Raw genomic sequence first — 20588 nt, forward strand, 5'->3', positions numbered from 1 at the left:
GATCATTTTCAAGAGAATTGAGATGATTGCATTGTGTAGTTTATGATTACGCATAACAGATTTTGGAAAGCTCTTTGTTTTCAAAGAGAAATCTCGATGTTGCCTGGAGTCCAGCATATAACTCGATGAGACATGTGAAAATACTAGCTTTGAGTTTTCTCAAGGCCCAAACTGAGGTCACAGAGAGGACATCCATAGAAGACTGGAGTAGAAACTGAGTTCTTATTGCTAATAACAGTATTCAACAGTTTTTCAGAAAATAGCAACACTGAAGACACAGTGTCCAACTACTAAAAGATTTTGATGTGCTGAATTGAAATATTTCAGATAAAACAACTGACTGGCTGTTGTTTCTACCTGTGAACATTTATTTTTAGATGTCTTCTCACATGTTTATGGTTTCTTTATACAATATTTCACCTTTCTCAATTGTGCAACCATTTTAGTTCCATTTGGTTTTATTTATAAAGTGCCAAATCACAACAACATCTGCCTAAATGTGATTTATTATCCCTCGTTCAGAGTTTATCTGATCCAGCCCTAATTAATATGCTTTATTGAAAAGGAACATTTTAAGCCTAATATTAAAAATAGAGATAGTGTCTGCCTCCCAAATCCAAGCTGGGAGCTGGTTCCATAGAAGAGGGGGCTGAAAGCTGTATGCTCTGCTCTCATTCTACTTTTAAATACTCTAGGAACCACAAGTAAACCTGCAGTCTGAGAGCAAGCTGCTTCGTTAGGGTGATATGGTGCTATGATTTTAAAGATAAGATTGGGCCTGATTGTTCAAGACCTTGTAAGTAAGGAGGATTTTTAAATTCTTGATTTAACAGGGAGCCAATAAAAGGAATCCAATAGAAATGTCCTGTAACTTTTCTGGCTAGAGGCTCTTCAAAGAACTTTTAGAACAACCTGATAATAACGAATTACAATAATTCACCCTAGAAGTAATAAAATCGTTTTTATTAGCATCAGCATATTTATTTTTAATTCTGAGACGGGATGTTTCTAGAGATATTTGGTTCATGTGTTTGTTTATCCACCTTGAGGAATCACCAGTAAAACACTTCCTCTTTTTATTATTATTTATTAAAGCAAGTTTGAATAATTAAATTGCGAGGATGAATGATTTTCCAGGGAACACCTGAGAGGACGAGAGCAAAGGTAGGTATGAAAACTATGAATAAACACGAGACACATGAAGCCATGAACTAACTTAGGTTAGCAGACAGTCTAGCAAAGGCTGGTGGAGAACACTGGTCTTAAATACAGCTCAAATTCAGTTCCAGGTGGTTATACTTGGGCGAGCGATGACTGCTCCGCCCCGAAAAGGAGAGCAGACAGTGTGGAAAAATACTGTGACTCACCAGACCATGACAGAAATCAGCTGCAAGTGCAAGTAAAACCAATAAGGGCGATTGACAGGAACAAACAATTCCAAGGAAGTGAACCACTGGAAACTGATTCTCTACAAGAACCAGTACTCTGTTCCCATCCCTAGCTATCTGTACTTTACCTCAACATTTATTGTTCTAACAACTTTTTACTTTTACTCCCTACAATTTAACAAAAATATCTGTATTTTCTTTTCCTTAAATTTTCAAAACAGGCTTGTTACTTTTGATTTGAGACATTTAAAAGGCATTATTATTATTTAACATGACTGCAGACCTTAGAACATCAGACTGAATTGAGCCTAAAGAGAAGAGAAAAAAAATCATATATTTAATGTATACCCAGATAGCAAAATGACTCCAGCATTTAGTTTGTTCCAAAAAAGAGGAACATAAAGGAAGTGACATGGCAGGTAATATCAAATGCAATGTTTCTGTCTGCTCAACAAATATCAGCAAACAGACAAACTCTTTGTGTGAAGTTTGTTGCACAGTGTATCTACTAGAGACAGCACACACACTAATATATAACAAACTGTTTGTTATTGAAGGGTTGCATGAAAATACTCTGCAGTTTAATGCAGTATAAACAGGTTAGCTTTCTGTTTTGTGATGTAACTGCAATTTAAAGTAAAGAACAGTGTGTTATACTAGTGTACTATGGATGCGGTGTTTCTGGGTTATATAATGGATAGCAGAGATTCATTTGAATTTAAGCTGATGATGCGTAGATTCAGTCACTGAAATAGGCATAACCTGGTGATGGAGGACAGCTATGTGGTTCGGCCTCCCCCTGACACCACACCCTTAACCCGCTGCTCCACCCCTTCCCTGCAGCTGAGCCACAAAGCACAGCCCGCCACACTTTCATTGTATTTATATAGCACAAGGTTGAGTTAGCTTTTCGCAAAAATTGCTGGTAGAAACATCCTTAAAAGAACTATTTTTTACTTTCTTACTTTACTTTCTTACTTAGAGTAAATTTCAGAGCCTGGTGTTTGAATTTTTACTTAACTAAAGTAATTGAATCAACTTTTACCAGAGGATTTTTTTGACAAAAGTATCTGTACCTCTACTTAAATACGGAATGTCTGTCAATGTTTTGCCACCTCTGCTGCTTTAAGGTGTGAGTTTGTGAGTTATACCAGGGAGTAAAGTACTCCTGTGAAGTGAACACTTCAAGTGGCTATTCAGAGCCCAATACCAGTAAATAACTCTCAATAAAAACCTCATTTCAAAAACCATTTTTGAATTCCAAATAAAAAAAAAACAGGTGTTCAAAATTGTTTTTCCAAACACAATTTAAAAAAGAGAAATATAGTAAATTTTTTCAAAAATCAAAGATTTATTTCTGACATTTAAAATTCTACTCTCTTTTCCTTTTCCAGTTAGCTCATGGATTAGCTATTATATTAGCTGTTGGATTAACTATCTGATATCATGCATGATATCAATTCCTTCATACTCCAGGGACTGCCTGCATATTCCTGCCATAATCCTGAGGTGGCTGTAGTTCACCAACTAACCAAAAGGTTGGTGATTTCATCCCCGTGTGCTCCAGTCTGCATGCCAAAAATCCTTGGGCCAGATACTAATCCCAAGTCTCTCTGATGCATCCATCAGAGTATGAATGCATGTGAATGTTAGATAGAAAGCACTTAGACAAAGCATAGAAAAAACTGCTTGTGTGAATGGGTGTGAATGGGTGAGTGAGGCAAGTTGTGTAAAGCGCTTTAAGTTCTCAGATAGAGTAGAAAAGCTTTACATAAGAACTAGTCCATTTACCATTTACTACATGGGGGGGGGGGGATGCATCCCCAGATCATCATTGACCTACATCCAACGTGGTGACGCTGAACAATATGAGAACAGCAGCCTGACCAAGGCTTGTGACAGAGCAATACTGGAAAAGCATATGACAGAAGGATGCAATCCATAACATTAATGTTCAGTGGCTTGCAGATCTTAGAGCAGATCATAACAGCAACCTCTCTGAACAATGCCAGACATCCAAGAAAGGGTCTGAAGCATGAAGAGTTGGTCAGCACTAAGCCCTGATATGAGGGGGGGGGATACAGAACGAGGTTACATGTTAATTTACTGATGATGTCCTCAACATGATAGCCTGTGCACAACTTTTACAAGTGTGACACATGCCTTATTTTGCTCACACACTGAATTTGTTTGTGAAAAAATCCATTTAAGAAACCCTTGAACTGATATATTGCATCTAGTACCACTGCTAAGCAGAAGCTATTAGACATTCAGGAGCAAATGGGAAAACCTGTGATGAAACTCCTACAGGAAGTTGAGACTAGATGGAACAGCACATTAAATAGGTTTCAGCGCCTGTGAACGAGCTGCAGCAGCCTTGTCCTCCCTGAAAACAAACTTTGACTCCTTTCAACAGTGCTGACCTAGAAACAGTCAACTTCTCAAGCGCAAACAAGTGCTTGTGTACCATCAAAATCAGCCACTACAGTACAAGAGGCAAGTGAACATCATCAAGAGAGGCTGTGGGGCGTTTTTGACCGCAGGGTAGATGAAACCAACCAAAAACAGAGTCTTACTGCTGATGCTTCTGTTGAGGTTCAGCGCTATCCCTCAGCCTCATATCTACCAAGAGGAGATAACCCTCTAGATTACTGAACCCAGCATGCCACCATATTCTCTCATCTATTCCACCTGGTCAAGACATAGCTTTCTACTCCAGCCACATCAGTCCCCCTGTGAAAGAATATTCTCCAAAACAGGAGAGAGCAAGACATGAAACCTTCTCAGCTTGAGTACTGTTGAACAGTTGTCTTTCTTAATAAAAATACTCAAATGTATAGAAGAGCCCCATACAAATACTGACTGGTTCAAATAAAATATCCATCCATAGAAATAATACTACAAACCAACACAAAGGTTAGAGACAAAAAGACACAAGACACACAAAAACATTACAGTTTATTGAGTGCAATGTTTTTTAATCACATTTATTTGGTCACCATATGTAATAAGTGATGTGTTTAAAATGTTTCAAAATAATGTTCTATCTCTGCCATCACTACTGAGATGTGTGGAATCAATACAGATGCATGGAGTTCACAACATGAGGGAGGACATAACAAAAAACAAAAGGAACGTGAGACCATACATACAAGTATGGGATAACAAGTGGTCAGGAAGCCAGTGGAAAAACAGCTGGTAACAGTTAAGAAAGACAAAACCGAGGAACCAAAGCTAAACATGAAACGCATGAGACAAAAATAACAAAAAATGTGATTGAGACTTCACAAGGCAAAGGGGAGGCAGGATGACACAAGGAAATAAACAGAACCTGACAACTGAAACAAAGAAAATCCACAAATATGAATATTAGAAATGACAAGAACAAAGAACAGAAGTGAGACCTAATGACCTAAAGGAGAAGTCAGGAACTACAGTGACAATAACTGTGACTTGACCAAGAAACTACTACTAATAACTCAGATGCCAAACTATAAAATAGAGTTAAAATAATGCAAAATGATAGAACCATGAAATACTTACCAGATTTTTTTTTAACCTGTTCTGTCCAGCAGTTGTAACAAGCAAAGGTGTGGTCTGAACGCTACGCTGTCTAATATATTTGCTTTCCCAAAATGAGCTCTGCAGACTCTAGATTCCTCGTGTTAATGTTTTTATTTGTAAATAGGCTATTAACAGGATAAGGTTTGTAGATCTGGCAGTCTGGTTGTTAGGATTCTTGGGTTCTGTCTCTAGATGGTGCACTCTTCCTAAAACGTGGTTTGCCATATTGCACTTCATGCGCGCGTCACTGCTCGCATTTCAACGCGAGGACAGAGGCCAACGCAGGACTAGCAGCTCAGAGGCAGCCGCTCAGCCCGTCTCTCTTGTGGACTGTAAATGGGATGAACGACCGCCTGATTCCCTCTCCGAACCAGCATCTGTCCTCCACCTTCGTGTCTGACGATTTGGAAAGTAAGCTTTCTCTCCACCTACGACTGTGGACAGAAAACGAGAAGTCAAAAGAAGAGCATCGGCTCAAACAGTGGGAAAAATAAAGTTATCAGTCTTGTTGTAAAGTTTCCTTAGTGAAAACGTACGCCATGGTCACCTTCCTAAGGAGTTTGCTCTGGATACTTGTGTTGTCGCCCAGTCTGAAATGTGAAGGTGAGTTTCTTTCAGACTCCAAAAGAATTTGGATTAAGGTGAGAAGTGATGGGCTACACAACATAAAGACCGGCCAGTCGGTAAAGATTTTGTCCTACACATTTAGGCTCTGGCTTGAAAAACAGTTTGTGATGTTTCCACGTTGTTTCCACTCCTCCACACACAATAGATTTTGTTGACCGCTTTTGCAGTCCGAGTTAAGAGATCTGTTTAGAAATGGAGTTTCCGTTGTTTAAAGAGAATATCAATATTTTCGCAGAGAGCACGGATGGCTTACTACCGCTTAAATTTCCTACTTTACCCAAACTTGGACACACACAGTAAATATAACGAAGATTCTTCTCTAAATCTCTTTATACATTCTCTCCTTTAATCCTTTTGAACTTTGCCCTTTATGCTGGTTGAATTTTGTAGTTGTGTATTTGTATTTTTTAAGTATACACGTTTCACGATTTTAAATGGAAAGTGTGTGTGTGTGTGTGTTGGATTGGTGGAGGGGGGGGGGGGTCTCCCGTAAGTATCTGTGACCACTTAAGCACTCTTTGTCCTCTTTCAGCTTGTTGACGTGTGTTCGTGCAGCTCCTAGTCTTCGTAAAAAGGGGTGCTTGTGTTGGACTCAAAGGACCACTATGTAGTTGTCATGTTAATTGAACGCATAGCTCGAGGTGATCTCACGTCTTTGTCAGTCATGCTAATTAATTTACTCCCCCTGTGGGAGGTGAGAGCTCTGCAGATTTCCTGTTTTCAGCTTTCGTTCTGAGGACTTACCATTTGGTATTAAGGGAAAAAGGTGGGGGTGGGGTGCAGAGAGCTAAATGATTAGCACATTCTCCTCCTGCTCTCTGTTGTTTGGTGTTGTCGCGGCATTTCTTTTTAACTCTGGCTACTAGGATGAAGAAGCTGTGCAGAGGTCTCCGATTTAAAAATAAATAAATAGATGAGAACATTAAGGATTTACTCTTTTTTCGTGGGGTGGGGATAAGGAAAATGAGTTCTTTTTTCCATTTTTCCTTTTAGTAGTTTTAAAACTCATACATTTGTACATACATAAGCCTCGACTTACTCTGTTCTTGTTTTAACTTGACTTTTTAAAGTTTTAAAATGGAGGCATTGCAATGTGTTGGATCCCTGCTTTAACCATACTAAGATATATTTTCTGACATTCTTAAGGAATTTCATGTGTGCTAAGAACAATGCATGTGATACTGAACAGATTTCAAAGAAGAATTTAAAAGAAAAAGAAAAATTGCTATATTTTATTTCATTATGGGAATCTCAGTCTCTCTGACAATACACAGAGCAGAGTTCAATTTTACATTTCTAGATACATCCACGAGCATATTTAATTGATGTCAGGCTAAAAAACTAGTTAAGTTGGATGCATTTTAGGGTGACGAGCCATACCAAATCCTCAGAAACACTACGGGGTTGCATTATTATTTTGTCAGTCTGATGCCCTCTGACCCCTCTCCTTGTCAAACAGCCTTATTACAAGGAAATCGAGTGTAAAGTTTAGGACTTGAAATATCCTCCCTTTTGCATCTGTACTGCAAGTATGGGATAACAAGTGGTCAGACATGTATCCTATGTTAACAGTTCATGTCTCTCAAGTTCATATTTGGAGAGAGCAGGGATTGTATGAAATGAACAGGCTGTTTATCTAAAGTTAAACACAGGAGGCTGAAAAGGGACATGCTTGGAATTACTGAGACTAAGAGGAGTCCACAGATGCATTGATAACAGGCTTGTGAAAGTAAAAGGTGTAAAGACTTTAATGTGCTTTGAAACAGTGTTTGTTGGATCGGCTAACGGCATCTGAGAACTGTCTGAATTTGTTTTGTAAAACTTACAGAATGATTTAAAAATCATTCTGTACATTTTTAATTTAGCCATCTTCTGTAGTCTTTCAGAAAGCATAGAACCACCCATAACCATCATTTTAGTTAGGTTGTGTAAGCGCTTACAAAACCCAATTCATTTCAAACCTACTATGGCCTCAAGGACATGTTTTTAGCCTGCAGCCAATGATCACGGATACCACTTTCGGAGTGAATGTTCATAAGAAATTATTTAATTGATAGCAACCTCACGTAAAAGAAACTGAGATGTGAGCAAATAAACTACAAACAATCATAACCAATCTGTTAAATATCCTCAGTAAATATTTACCCTATTTTCATGGCAGTTGGAGAAAAAACAGCCCTATACTATCTCCACAAAAGTGTGTTTTACTAGTTGTTCGGTGCTATCAAGGTACCAAACCGTCTTGATTAAGATTAGAAAACATGCAAGTTTTAGATGAAATGGAGTGGACAGCTCTCTTTCTTTTGTTGTCCTGGTAACAAATCATGTCAAATGACAGTTTAAAAAATGTATTCTAGCCACAAAACATTTTGTTCTACTGAAATACAGCAGATTCAGAGGCTTAAAGATCTTTATTTGTGAGTGAATTGTCAGATCCTTAAATATAGATGGACACATCATTCATTGTTCTGGACAGAATAATACAACAGGACTTTTAAGAGCTGGATAAAGATGGTTGATTATTTAAAAAAAAAAAAAGATGTATCGGTCCATATGTTAGTTGTGTGTGTGTGGGTTTTTTTTTTTTTTTTTTTTTTTTTTTTTTTTTTTAATTATTTCAGACATACAGAACCATGCAAGAATAATATTCACATCTCCCCATTACTCTAGTGACTAGGTGGAACCAGAGGATCAGGAAAACACATGTTTGTAGTAGTGAAAGCAGTATGAAATGGTCAGACTGTTGAGGCCTAATGCTAAAATGTGTTGCTTCAGCAATCTGTATATGTCTGAGTGCTGATGTGTGGAGTATAAACAAGGAAGACATTTTGTATCAGAGGGAATATACTGACTAGTTTAACAGGAACAATGAAAAGGCTGCAAAAGAAAGTTTCCCAAAGTAGGGAGCTTTTTGTATACAAACGAGAAATCACACTTGAGGCTTGGTTGAAAGAACAGATGATTATCTGCCAAACAGATGTGCTTCAGTGTACAGAGTTATTGCAGTAGGTATGAAAAGTTTCCTGTAGCTGTCCTTGTAGCCCCATTGCTATATCAGCCTGTTATGGGAAGTGCCCTGCTGACTGTCCAGTAAGTTGTTCAGAGAGTTAAACCCAGTTTAGACTTATGCGGAAATCTACGTCGTAACTTGCGAGGTAATTGGAAACCCCTCACCGCAACCTTCCGTGCTATTCGGTTATTGCAGGCTGCGTTGACCTGACATGTCCTTACATTTCTCAGGAGGTGCACATCAGGGTACGTGGAAGGTGGTGTTTAAAGGGGTTTCTGGTTATGACATAGATTTCCTGCTGAAGCATAATTTAGGCGTTATACTTGATGGAAAAACAGTTTATTCGGCGACGTCAACCACATCATCAAATGTATCCAGTTTGTTAGAAACCACAAGGCACAGCTTTTCTGATAAATTTTCTTCAGTTTGTTGGTGATGTCAGCCTCTGTGCTGCTCTTCTTGCAGACTACAGAACTTACTACAACAGACTGGTGAAAAAAATCTGCAATAGTGCACATGTTGAAGGATCTTTCCCTTCTTGTATACAACCCCAGTTTTGGTGTTGGCCTTCCAGTACAATCTGTGCACTTTGAGGGGAAAAGGTCAAAATCACTGAATGCAGTTGAGGTGTGTGGTTGGAAGGAGGCAGAACTAATCCTGTTAGATTTTTTATTTTTTTTTAAATAAATTGTTTAGCTTATTTGCTCTCTAGGCTGCTCACTGGTTGTCTCTCACCTTAAACCCAGTCATTTATTTCAGGCTATTTCACACTTTGACTTTTGCTGCCATGATGCCAAGTCTCTCTTGGAAACTAGATTTTTAATCTCAATCAGTTTTTTACCTGGATAAATACAGGACTAATAAAAAATTAAAATAAAATAAAATTCCACCAATCCCTTGTGCTAATTGGCTCAAATTTAGCCCCCCGCTTCCTCCTGTAGGAGTCTATGAATTTGATCCAGGGATTGTTGTTCTCAGTCAGAGCTGGTATGAGTTTGTGTTCATGGAATTTCATATTTTTTGTTAGAGATCCAGTAAAACTGGTAATGTCCTCTTCATGTGTTTCACAGATAGCCCTTTTCCAGTATTCCCTACTCGACTCGACTCAACGCTACTCTGATTTGGTTGTTTTATATTACAGTTGAGTACCACCTAATGTCGTTATTAGCAATGCAGGCAAAAGTCCATAAAGTCATTTGCACGGGACACAAATACAACAAAACAATGGAGCACATCAAGGCGATGTTATACCTGCTGCTACAACTCTTGAGGATACAGTTTTTTCAATTAACTAGAGGAAGATACTTTGGGGTCAGCTGGACTAGACTGGTCAGAAATGCAAAGGACGGATTGAAATGGCACTGTTTGCATTGGTGGCATACATGGATACATGTCTAGTACTCTGTTTTCTTTAGTGGGACAGCTGGGATACTGCTAAAAGGTTATGTTCTGTCCAGTAGCACATTTATAAAGTCAAGGGTAATAATGATAATGATTTCTATAATATGGGCATATTCCAACTGCTACCAGTTCAATATCCAGACAACACAAATCTTCTTTTACACAAAGATTCAAGGCTCCAACTTACAATGACATAAAGTTTCATTTACCTGTGCTGCTAAATATGCATGACAGCTGTGCACCAAAGACATATTTTTTGCAAATGGATAAATGTTTTTTTGGACCACCCCACTAAAGTTGGTGAGGGTCTTCAGTCACGTTCAATATGATGGCCTTTGGCAAGAAGTGGGGCTGGTGGTGGTGAAGAGGCTGTAAGCAAATGGATTTCTTACTTTGGGCTTTGGAGGAACCTTTAACTAATAGATCATTTAGATTTTTCTAGTGTACAGTGGATTTTCCACCAGCACCCCTCCTCCCAAGAAAGTTCTTTATGAAAATAAATATATCTATAGAGTGCTGAGACTTGAAGGTAGAGCATGTATTTCTTAGTCTGGCTTGATTTCCTTAGACATACACACTTAGTCTGCAGCAGAGCAACACATCATAGATTATACTCCCTTATTGCATTTGGGAGGTTTTCTCAATTCTTTGGTTACCTGGCTGGATCGGCTGTTAAAATGTGCTACATAATCTGTCTGTTAATTAAGAGAGGGTGAAATGTGGATTGTCAGGTCTGTGTCTCCAGGAAGAGATTACGGATGTTTTCAGTCTTGCTGAAGTCCAGCATCTGCCTGGCCAATGTCTGTTTACATTATAAGATATTTGGAGCCACAGGCACTGTTGTTGAGCCTGTTCGTAATTATCCTGTTAAAGTGTCCCAGGATGTGTTCTTATTTTTTATGGTGCATATTTCTCTACCTTTGTAACTCTTTTTCTTTTGTGAGTTTTTAACAGAGCAAGGGATTTTCAACATAGCATTTCTGAACATATTAGTTTTCTTTAGAAAGCATACATTATTTTTCTTTGCACAATAAAAGAATTATTTAGAAAAATACAAAAAATTACCAGGGTCAATATTATTAGTCCCCTGAAAAAGTGAAACCAAGAAAAGCTCAACTTCTGCAGAAGAGACTCCTTTAAACCAGACTGAAGTATGCTAAGGACAACCTGGAGAAACATTATGTATAAAAGCATCTTTTGGTCACCTGAGATAAATCTAGAGTTCTTTGGCCATAGAGACGCTGCTTATGTTTGGAGAAAGAAGGGCAAGGACACAACTGAAACAACACATTCCCCAAACTGAAACGCAGCATAAAACAAAATACCGCAAAACAATCAAACAAACATAAAACCTCAAGTAGTAAACAGTAGAATTCGGTTTGAGTTGTTGCTTTGTCATCCAACATGACAATGACCCGAAATATGTTACTCCTGGTTTAAAAACAAACAAACAAACCGTTTCTGTTTGCTTGAGTCCCACTGAAAATCTGATAGGTAAAGTTAGCAGAACCTAAAAACATTAAGGAACTCATTGCTTTAAGTTTTTAAGTTGATGAACTTGTCAGTTGAAGTCAAAGGTTATCAGAACTGTAGTATTTTGATTACAATTGACTTTCGGTAAATTGAATTCAATTTTATTTAAATAGCGCCAAATCACAACAGTCGCCTCAAGGTGCTTTATATTGTAAAGTAGATGCTACAATAATACATACAGCGGGGGAAAAAAAGCAAAACAATAATCATCATCTAATGAGCAAGCACTTTAGTGACAGTGGGAAGGAAAAACTTCCTTAACAAGAAGAAACAAACCTCCAGCAGAACCAGGCTCAGGGAGGGGCGGCCATCTGACACGACCAGTTGGAGTGAGAGAAGGAAGACAGGACAAAAGACATGCTGTGGAAGAGAGCCAGAAATTAATAACAAGTATGATTCAATGCAGAGAGGTCTATTAACACATAGTGAGTGAGAAAGACCGAAGAAGAAATACTCAATGCATCATGGGAATCCCCCAGCAGTTTACACCTATTGCAGCATAACTAAGAGAGGATTCAGGGTGACCTGATCCAGCCCTAACTATATGCTTTAGGCTTAAAAATGTCCTTTTTTCTAATCTTTAAAGTAGAGATAGTGTCTGTCTCCCGAATCCAAACTGGAAGCTGGTTCCACAGAAGAGGGGCCTGAAAACTGAAGGCTCTCCCTCCCATTCTACTTGTAAATACTCTAGGAAGCAAGTAAGCCTCCAGTGCGAGAGTGAAGTCCTCTAATAGGGTGATATGGTACTACAAGGTCATTAAGATAAGATGGGGCCCAATTATTCAAGACCTTGTATGTGAGGAGCAGGATTTTGAATTCAGTTATGGATTTCACATGGAGCCAAAGAAGGGAAGCAAATGTAGGAGAAATATGCTCTCTCTTTCTAGTCCATGTCAGCACTCTTGCTGCAGCATTTTGGATTTACTGAAGGTTTTTCAGGGAGTTTTTAGGACATCCAGATAATAATGAATTACAGTAGTCCAGCCTAGAAGTAATAAATGCATGAGCTAGTTTTTTTTTCAGCATCACTCTGAGATAGGATATTTCTAATTTTAGAGATGTTGTATAAATGGAAGACGGCAATCCTACATATTTGCTTAAAATGTGCACTGAAGGACATATCCTGGTCAAAAATGACTCCAAGATTCCTCACAGCGTTACTGGAGGCCAAGGTAATGCCATCCAGAGTAAGAATCTGGTTAGATACCATATTTGTAAGATTTTCAGGGCCGAGTACAATAACCTCTATTTTATCTGAATTTACAAGCAGAAAATCAGAGGTCATCCAGCAGTTTAACTAATTTGAGTGTGTTATCTGGCTTCATGGATGGATAAAGTTGGGTGTGAACATGTATGCTATGCCTTCTGATGATACTGCCTAAGGGAAGTCCTTAATTAACCTTAGTGTTTGAAGAGGACTCTTCATTTACATGAACAAATTGGAGTCTATTAGATAGATCTGATACAAATCACTGCAACGCACTAGCTGTAATACTTACAGCGTGATCTAATCATTCCAATAAGATATTATGGTCAACAGTATCAAACACTGCACTGAGGTCTATCAGGACAAGCACAGAGATGAGTCCACTGTCAGACCACAAGAAGATCATTTGTAACCTTCACTAAAATTGTTTCTGTGCTGTGATGAGCTCTGAAACTGACTGAAACTCTTCAAATAAGCCATTCCTCTGCAGATGATCTGTTAGCTGTTTGACAACCACTCTTTCAAGAATTTTTGAGGTGAGTAGAAGGTTGGGGATTGGCCTATAATTATCTAAGGCAGCTGGGTCTAGAGATGGCTTTTTAAGTAACGGTTTAACTACTGCCAGCGCTAAGGTCTGTGCTACATAGCTGACTATTAAAGATTGAAGCATTAATGTTAGGACTTCTTTGAGCAGTTTTGTAGGAATGGGGTCGAAAAGACACGTTGATGGTTTGCAGGAAGTGGTTACTGAAGTTAACTCTCAAGGATCAATTGGAGAAAAAGACTAAATGAATATCAATGGTACTGAAAGCAGCTGTAGAATGTTAGGTTGTTACATCTGTAAGATGAATATGAGTAATTTATTCTCTAATGGTTAAAATTTTATTTGTGAAGAAGTTCATGAAGTCATTTCTAGTTAACGTTAAAGGGATGGTTGGTTCAACAGTGCACTGACATCTTGTCCGCCTGGCTACAGTGCTGAAGAGAAACGTAGGGTCATTCTTATTTTCTTCAATCAATGATGAATACTAAGATATTCTAGCTTTACAGAGGGCTTTCTTTTAAAGCAGCAAATTATTTCTCCGGGCTAAATAATCTTCCAAATTGGTCATATGCCATTTCCTCTCCAGCTTACAAGTTATCTGCTTTAAGGTACGTGTTTGAGAATTATACCAGGGAGCCAAGTACTTGTGATTTGAGGCTCTCTTTTTCACAGGAGCTACGGTATCCAGAATCATACGCAGTGAGGAGCCGAAATTATTAACAAGATTATTATATATTAATATTAACAACTCTGCTTATACAAAAGTCATTATCATTTCTTTAGTGCAGAAGAAAAATACTAAAATATATATGCTATATTATACAGTACAGAAGACACAATGTCACACCATTAAAAAAGCAGGAATAGGACACTGGATCAAATATTGTTCCGGTTGCTGACCCCAAAAGCTGAATGGGATATTGCTGACAATGAAGTAATTTGTGGTCCAATCCTTTAAAGTCAGTTCTATGCTCTGTCTTTACTTCACGATACCACAGCATATTGTGGCAGAGCTAATGGAGGATGCTAATAACAGTTGCGAGGCTTTTCCGACTGCTACACAAACAGGTTATTTTTATATATTTACAGTCTTTCACTTAACTGCAAAATGGTCAAAGTAAGCTTACACAAGAGAAAAGGTCTAATGATGATGTTTTGTTTTTTCTTTGCTCATTTACCTTCACTCTCTTGATGTTCAGAGGCCTTATGTAAGATGCTAGGAGGATGTTGGTTTGGTGTAACTGTTGTTAGTAAGCTTTTATTATACCTAAGTCTTGTTGTCAGCCTGATTAAATATAGAATGTTAACTTACTTCAGCTATTAAACTCTATTGTTGACATGGACAACTGGAAACCCAATAGCTGTCCATGTTTAAGTTATTCCTATTATTCTACTTCGATGTCCGCTTGAATTTTTCTGTTTGAGGTGCGTTAGTCCTTTATAATGTAAATTCTGCATGGAAACATGTGTGCGATCACAGAAAAAAGGGCAGGCATGTGGATGTACACATGGAGGTGCATAATTATGAGTTGATGACTAAAATTTAGGCCGTGTTAAGGTCAGTGTTCATGACCCAACAGTAAGAAAGAAAGAGGCTGGGTAAAAAGGGATCCATCGGACAGTCCTGAGTCAAAAACCACTGTTAATCAAAAAGAATCCAAAGGATTATCTCACATTTCTTAAAATAAATATCTTGATGATCCCACAGACTTGTGGGAAAATATTCTGTGGAGAGAGGGGGGGAAAAAAGAACTTTTTGGATGGTGGAACACTAACACAAAATTGCATAAAAAGGACATCATTATCAATCATGAATTCTCCTTTCTAGCCGAAAAATCCTGTGGTTGTCACCTTTACTATCTGTCAGGAGTCTGTAGAAAGGATGCTTCTTCTTCTTGCTGCTCTTCCAAAACATCCAGCAGATGCTTAGTAAATCATAGGTCAGAGACTGGGCCAAAGGGTTTTAAAGAAAATAGGAGAAGAGTTTTTGTTCACAACTAAATGAAATTCTGCTGCTGCTTTTCAGTTCTGCTTTACTGTTCTTCCCTCAAACTATTTGGATGGAAAGGAAAGAATGACTAATAACTGGTTTGGAGAAAGATAAACAATTGGCACATACTAGTGCTTCATGGGCATCAAAACGGCCTCTTTTCCACAGCTAACTCTGGCTTTTAAACAGAGCCAAAATGGTATGCACCTACTTATCTAAGATCCAATGAAATGGAAATAACTCGGCTCAGTCCTCATCACAACCTTCCCAGTGCCATGTATTGTCTTGTATTTGATTACCCAAATGGTAAAATAAATTAAAAAAAACTCTTTGGTGTTTTTTTTTTTGTTGTTGTTGTTTTTTTCAAACGAGTTGTCTTTTGTTGTTTTAACTCAGTCATGGGGATGGAGTTACTCTTGTGTAAGCTTCAATGATGAGGGCTTGTAGGGTGGAAAGATAGCATCAGAGAAAGGGGAAATTCCAGTGCAGGCAAGTGATACCATCTGACAGTCCATGATACATTATGTGAGAGAGACTGCAACATAGTTTTTCATACATGTTTATGTGTAGATGATAAGCGTGAATGACCCTGTTAGTCACATCTGGATATAGTTTGTGCAAAAGAAGAACTTCACCACCTTTGATTTCCAGTTAGAATTTAGTCCTACAATCTCAAAAAGTGCTTACAATATACAGTTGTCTAAAAGTTTCCATCCCCTTTTCACATTTTGCACACATCTTTATTGTATAGTATACATTTTAAAATGGATTAAAAACTAGCAAATTATTCACCTGCAATAATTAACTAATATCAACAGCAAAATACCATTATAAATATATTTCAGATTTAAAAAGTAAAATATTTAATTCGCTTAAATATGTTTTGGGTGTTTGTTTTTTTTTGCAGTTTTCTCTTATAAAGAGAGCGAACAATACACAAAGAATCACAACTGTCAACTTTAATGACAACGGAAATTAAAGTGATTTGGAAAAAATGCTTTAAAAGAACTGCCCAAATCAGTGATCAGAGATTGACCTTAAATGAGCTTCATCTACCAGTGTGTGTAGAAGTAGATGAATTAAATATAGAATCTACTAAACAAGTGGACATTAACAAACAGAAAATAATAAACAGGCTGCTATGACATAGTAGTAATCTGTCATGGTAAATAGCAACAGAACCATGAATGCACACAGTAGTGTTTTTTTTTGTTTTTTGTTTTTTTTTAATAGATGTGTCTTCTTTTGGAGCCACATAGCAACCCGACTGAGTGGCTACTTGGTATGATGCTTCAGGGTATTGTGGTGTGTTTGTCAGCCACACTAACCTTTAACTTTTATGAATTATCATAATCATCATATGTCCTTATTCTCAGTGGTGAGTTGATAAATGTTTGACAAGTGAAATGATTTGTTGTACTACCACACATTCCGGTTAGATTCGGAGTTTCCAGTCTACAGTTGGCTTAGGGGAGTAACAATTTTGGATTTCCGCTCTCATTTTTTCCCTGTCTAATTTGGCTTTTGATTTTACCCTCGTCCCCTGGCAGCTCAGCTCAGCAGTTTGGATGTTGCATGTGTGTAAATGACTTCTGAATAAAAATAGCCTTTTAATTTGGAAGGGTAAATGACCATTTCTTGCTTCCTGCTTTTAACCAGTATCAAAGTTGAACCCATTTTGTGTGCTTACCCTAATTACACAGCACTTTTGCTCCAGTTTCTACCAAAAAAAAATTAGGGAAAATGAACAAAAGATGAAACAGATCTTTCATCTCATGATAATCATTGGAAAATTCTTGATCCTGTGGTTACCTAATCTTCCATCTAGATGTATGTGATACACTTAGGTACATGTTCAAACATGTTTATCCAGTCCACACAGTATCTCTCCACACCAATCAAAGCCAGAAGACCACTGCAGAGACCCCAACTGTCAGTGGTGGCTCATTTAAACTGTAGAAATGATCTACAGACATGAGAAAAATACTTAGTCAACTTACAGTTATGGCACAACATTGATGTAAAAAAATTAATACTACCAGAACTTTCCTGGCCCTAAACTGTAAATGTCCAGGCAAACATAATGTAAGATTTACGTTTGGTAGTTTGCTTAAGCTAGTTAAGTAGCGCTTATCTTTTTTTATATACGGATGAACGATTTCTTGTTCTTTCCCTCCTACATAGTGGCATTATTTACCCATTCAGATCGAAAATGCAAGTAGCTGTCGGTACTTTAGCTTTCATCCTGGCAGCAGTTTAAGGTGACAGATTCTCTACAACATACATGTAGATGTCACTGAACAAGGAGCTCTGGGAGGGATGTTGCCACTTTCAGGGATTTAATTAAAGCTATCGGGGCAGAATATGGATCACAAGACCACAAAATTTATGTTTTCCCTTCGTATCTTTGTTTTTCCTCCATGGATAGATGATCCAAGTACTCTTGCCTCGAGACAGGTGAAAAAAAAAATACACTGTAGTCCTGCAGTACTACCGACTGTCCTCTATTTGCGGTCATGGTGAAGTAGTTTTGCCCACCAAGATAGCAAGCTCGTCACATGGCTGAACTTTGTCACATTTCTCAAAATACACAATGTCTAGCTCTTTGCCTTCTTGATTTATAGCGATTTAAAAACCTTTCCAAATATCCAATTTTCCTCTTTTCTTTAGTTCTATACTCTCCAACCTGTCCAGTTTTATACTTCAAAAATGTTGTTGCAGTTATGGTCTCTTAAATTTCTGTTGCACTCTCCATCCTCCTAACAATCTTGGGACCTGCTATCTATTTTTAGCTGCCTGCTACCACCTGTGGTGACCCTATAACTGCTCCTGCAAAATGTGCGTTGGGTCTGATCCCAGTCCCAATGCAAGGCTCTAGACTGGGGAACCATGACAGTATCTTCCTCATTATAGGAGATTCCCAGCATCCCTGGCTTATCGGGATGCCTCTGGTTTTGTCAGGGATAGCAGACCATGCCATCCATGAACTCCTCAGAGATTTGTGCTTCCATCTTAAGGTAAAGTAATGCTGAACTGAGGGAGAATTTTGTCTTTGGAGTTATCTATGAAGACAGCTTGTAGGAATTGAAGCACTAGGAAACAGGTCTATAGCGTGGTGGGAGCGAGAGTGCTAAATGTTTTTCGAAAAGTCCAGTCAATATGATGGTTATATTTACTCAGCCATGGATGACCTAATAACTGTGGTATACGGGTGCTTTGAATAGATATAACTGGATTTGTATTGTTACCAGAAATGGAAAGTTATTGGTTCACAGTGTTGGGAAGGTTACTTTTAAAATGTATTCCGTTACAGAATACAGAATACATGCCCCAAAATGTATTCTGTAACGTACTCCGTTACGTTACTCAATGAGAGTAACGTATTCTGAATACTTTGGATTACTTAATATATTATCGTGCTTTTTACAACAACGTGAATGTACTATTGCTGTGTGATTTATTACTGTTACTGAAGGTCCGCGACTCCGAACTGTAGTAAAGGGACCTCTGACTAATACGGCGGGGTCCCTGTCGGCTCATAGCCGAAAAATAGCTTTATTTTGTTGTGTGGGTCAATTTTTCTTGCGAGAGACAGAGAGAGGCGTTGAAAGGCTGCTCCAACGGAACTTATTGTTTTCGGAGGAAAACACGAACACGGTGTACAGTCGAGTCTTAATAGCTTACTTACAACTGGGCTCGTCAGGCTCTCTTCTTGGCTGCAGTGGTTATTATTATATTTACATGCTTCCAGCTCCCGTTTTTCCTCGATGACAACTCGTACCTTTCCACTCACCTTTTTCTCCCTCCTCGCGCTCACAGACACATAACGTGTATGGCAGTCCATTCTCCCTGCAACACGAACTACACTGGCCATGATGCTACATTCTTTAGAGCTATGCTTGTAGCATTCTGCCTGTTAGCTTAGCACAACAACAACAACAACGAAAAGGCGCTCTCTCACCCAGGGAACACACAGTCGCAGAAAGAGAGAGAGAGCGTCGCCCTGTAACCATGGCAACCGTAACGCTGCCGCCTGGAACAACAGAAGGTAGCTGTCAAACAAAACCCAAACAGTCCTGACCCGCGACAAAATGAAACAGGAAAGTACCGCAGTGTAATCCATTTATTTCAACAAAGTAACTGTATTCTGAATACCACCTTTTTAAACGGTAACTGTAACGGAATACAGTTACTCATATTTTGTATTCTAAATACGTAACGGCGGTACATGTATTCCGTTACTCCCCAACACTGTTGGTTCAGTTCAGTGTGTGTAATATCTAGGAGACGGGTTCCATCAATTATCCATTTACATTATATACAACTGCTTTCATTGCCTCTGATACTTATCTAGACTCTTTCTCTTCAGTTGATCGTTAGTTAGTTAACTTCAGTAATTACTTCTTTCAAAGCATCAACATGTTTATTAGACCCCATTCTGCCAAAGAAGCTTAAAGATGACCTACCAATGATCAACCCATCTCTATTAATGGGCTATGTACCACAGGCCTTTAAGGTGGCAGTAATTAGACCATTACTTAAAAAGCCATAGATGTTCTAGCTAACTGGTGAATCTCCAACCTTCCTTTTATTTGAAAAGTTCTTGAAAGAGTAGTTTTAAACAGCTAACTTAGACTAATGGTCAAGAGTTTTGGAACGCACCAATTTTCAGTAAATCAAAGTGGCCAGGGGTCACTGACTATCTTCTATACCTTCACTCCTTTTACTCTTCCAGCTGACCAGTACGCCCTCATCTCTGGGTGTCTTAAAGAGTTGCTTCATACCTATGGAATATGTAACTGACTGAAGAGGGAGCCTCTCATTCAGAGAACCAACATTACAATGTAACCATTTTTGTTTGTTTGTTTGTTTGTTTGTTTGTTTGTTTGTTTGTTTGTTTTTTTATGTGATACATACCATGTATACATAACGTTGCTGGCTTGGGTCCTCAAAGCGTTATCCCACAATACTGACAGAATGAAGATTTCTTTCTTTTTGCATTTGCTTTAATTATAGAGTATGTGTGGTTGTGTATGTAATTATAGGTAAATAATAAATGGTGTTCATTTCAGTAAATCAAAATGCTTAAATGAACACACATGAAGTTACCACTGTTGTGTCATATGTGTAAATGCATATAAGTCTTTAGCCTTGGACATGTAAAATAGGCTGAAACCAACAAAACATAATTTTGCCTCTTGTTAATGTCCTAAACACAAATTTTATTTGTTTTCTTTTTCTTTTTTTCTTTTTTCTTTGTATTAGTAAGTCATTATTCTAGCCCTCCGTGATTTGCTACCATATCGTGGGGGGGTTTGGGTGTC

General features: G+C 38.2%; 1 protein-coding gene across 1 annotated transcript in view; it reads left to right on the forward strand.

The window, feature by feature from the left end:
- Window positions 1-5145: 5145 nt before the first annotated feature.
- ror2 (receptor tyrosine kinase-like orphan receptor 2) overlaps window positions 5146-20588 on the forward strand; it is a 39316-nt gene continuing 23873 nt past the window's right edge. Inside the window, exon 1 of the mRNA XM_080874742.1 lies at window positions 5146-5555. Coding sequence (XP_080730868.1) covers window positions 5492-5555 — 64 coding nt within the window. The 5' untranslated portion in view covers window positions 5146-5491. The remainder of the gene's footprint in view (window positions 5556-20588) is intronic.

This window comes from Rhamphochromis sp. 'chilingali', assembly GCF_963969265.1.
Source record: "Rhamphochromis sp. 'chilingali' genome assembly, chromosome: 2".
Taxonomy (NCBI): domain Eukaryota; kingdom Metazoa; phylum Chordata; class Actinopteri; order Cichliformes; family Cichlidae; genus Rhamphochromis; species Rhamphochromis sp. 'chilingali'.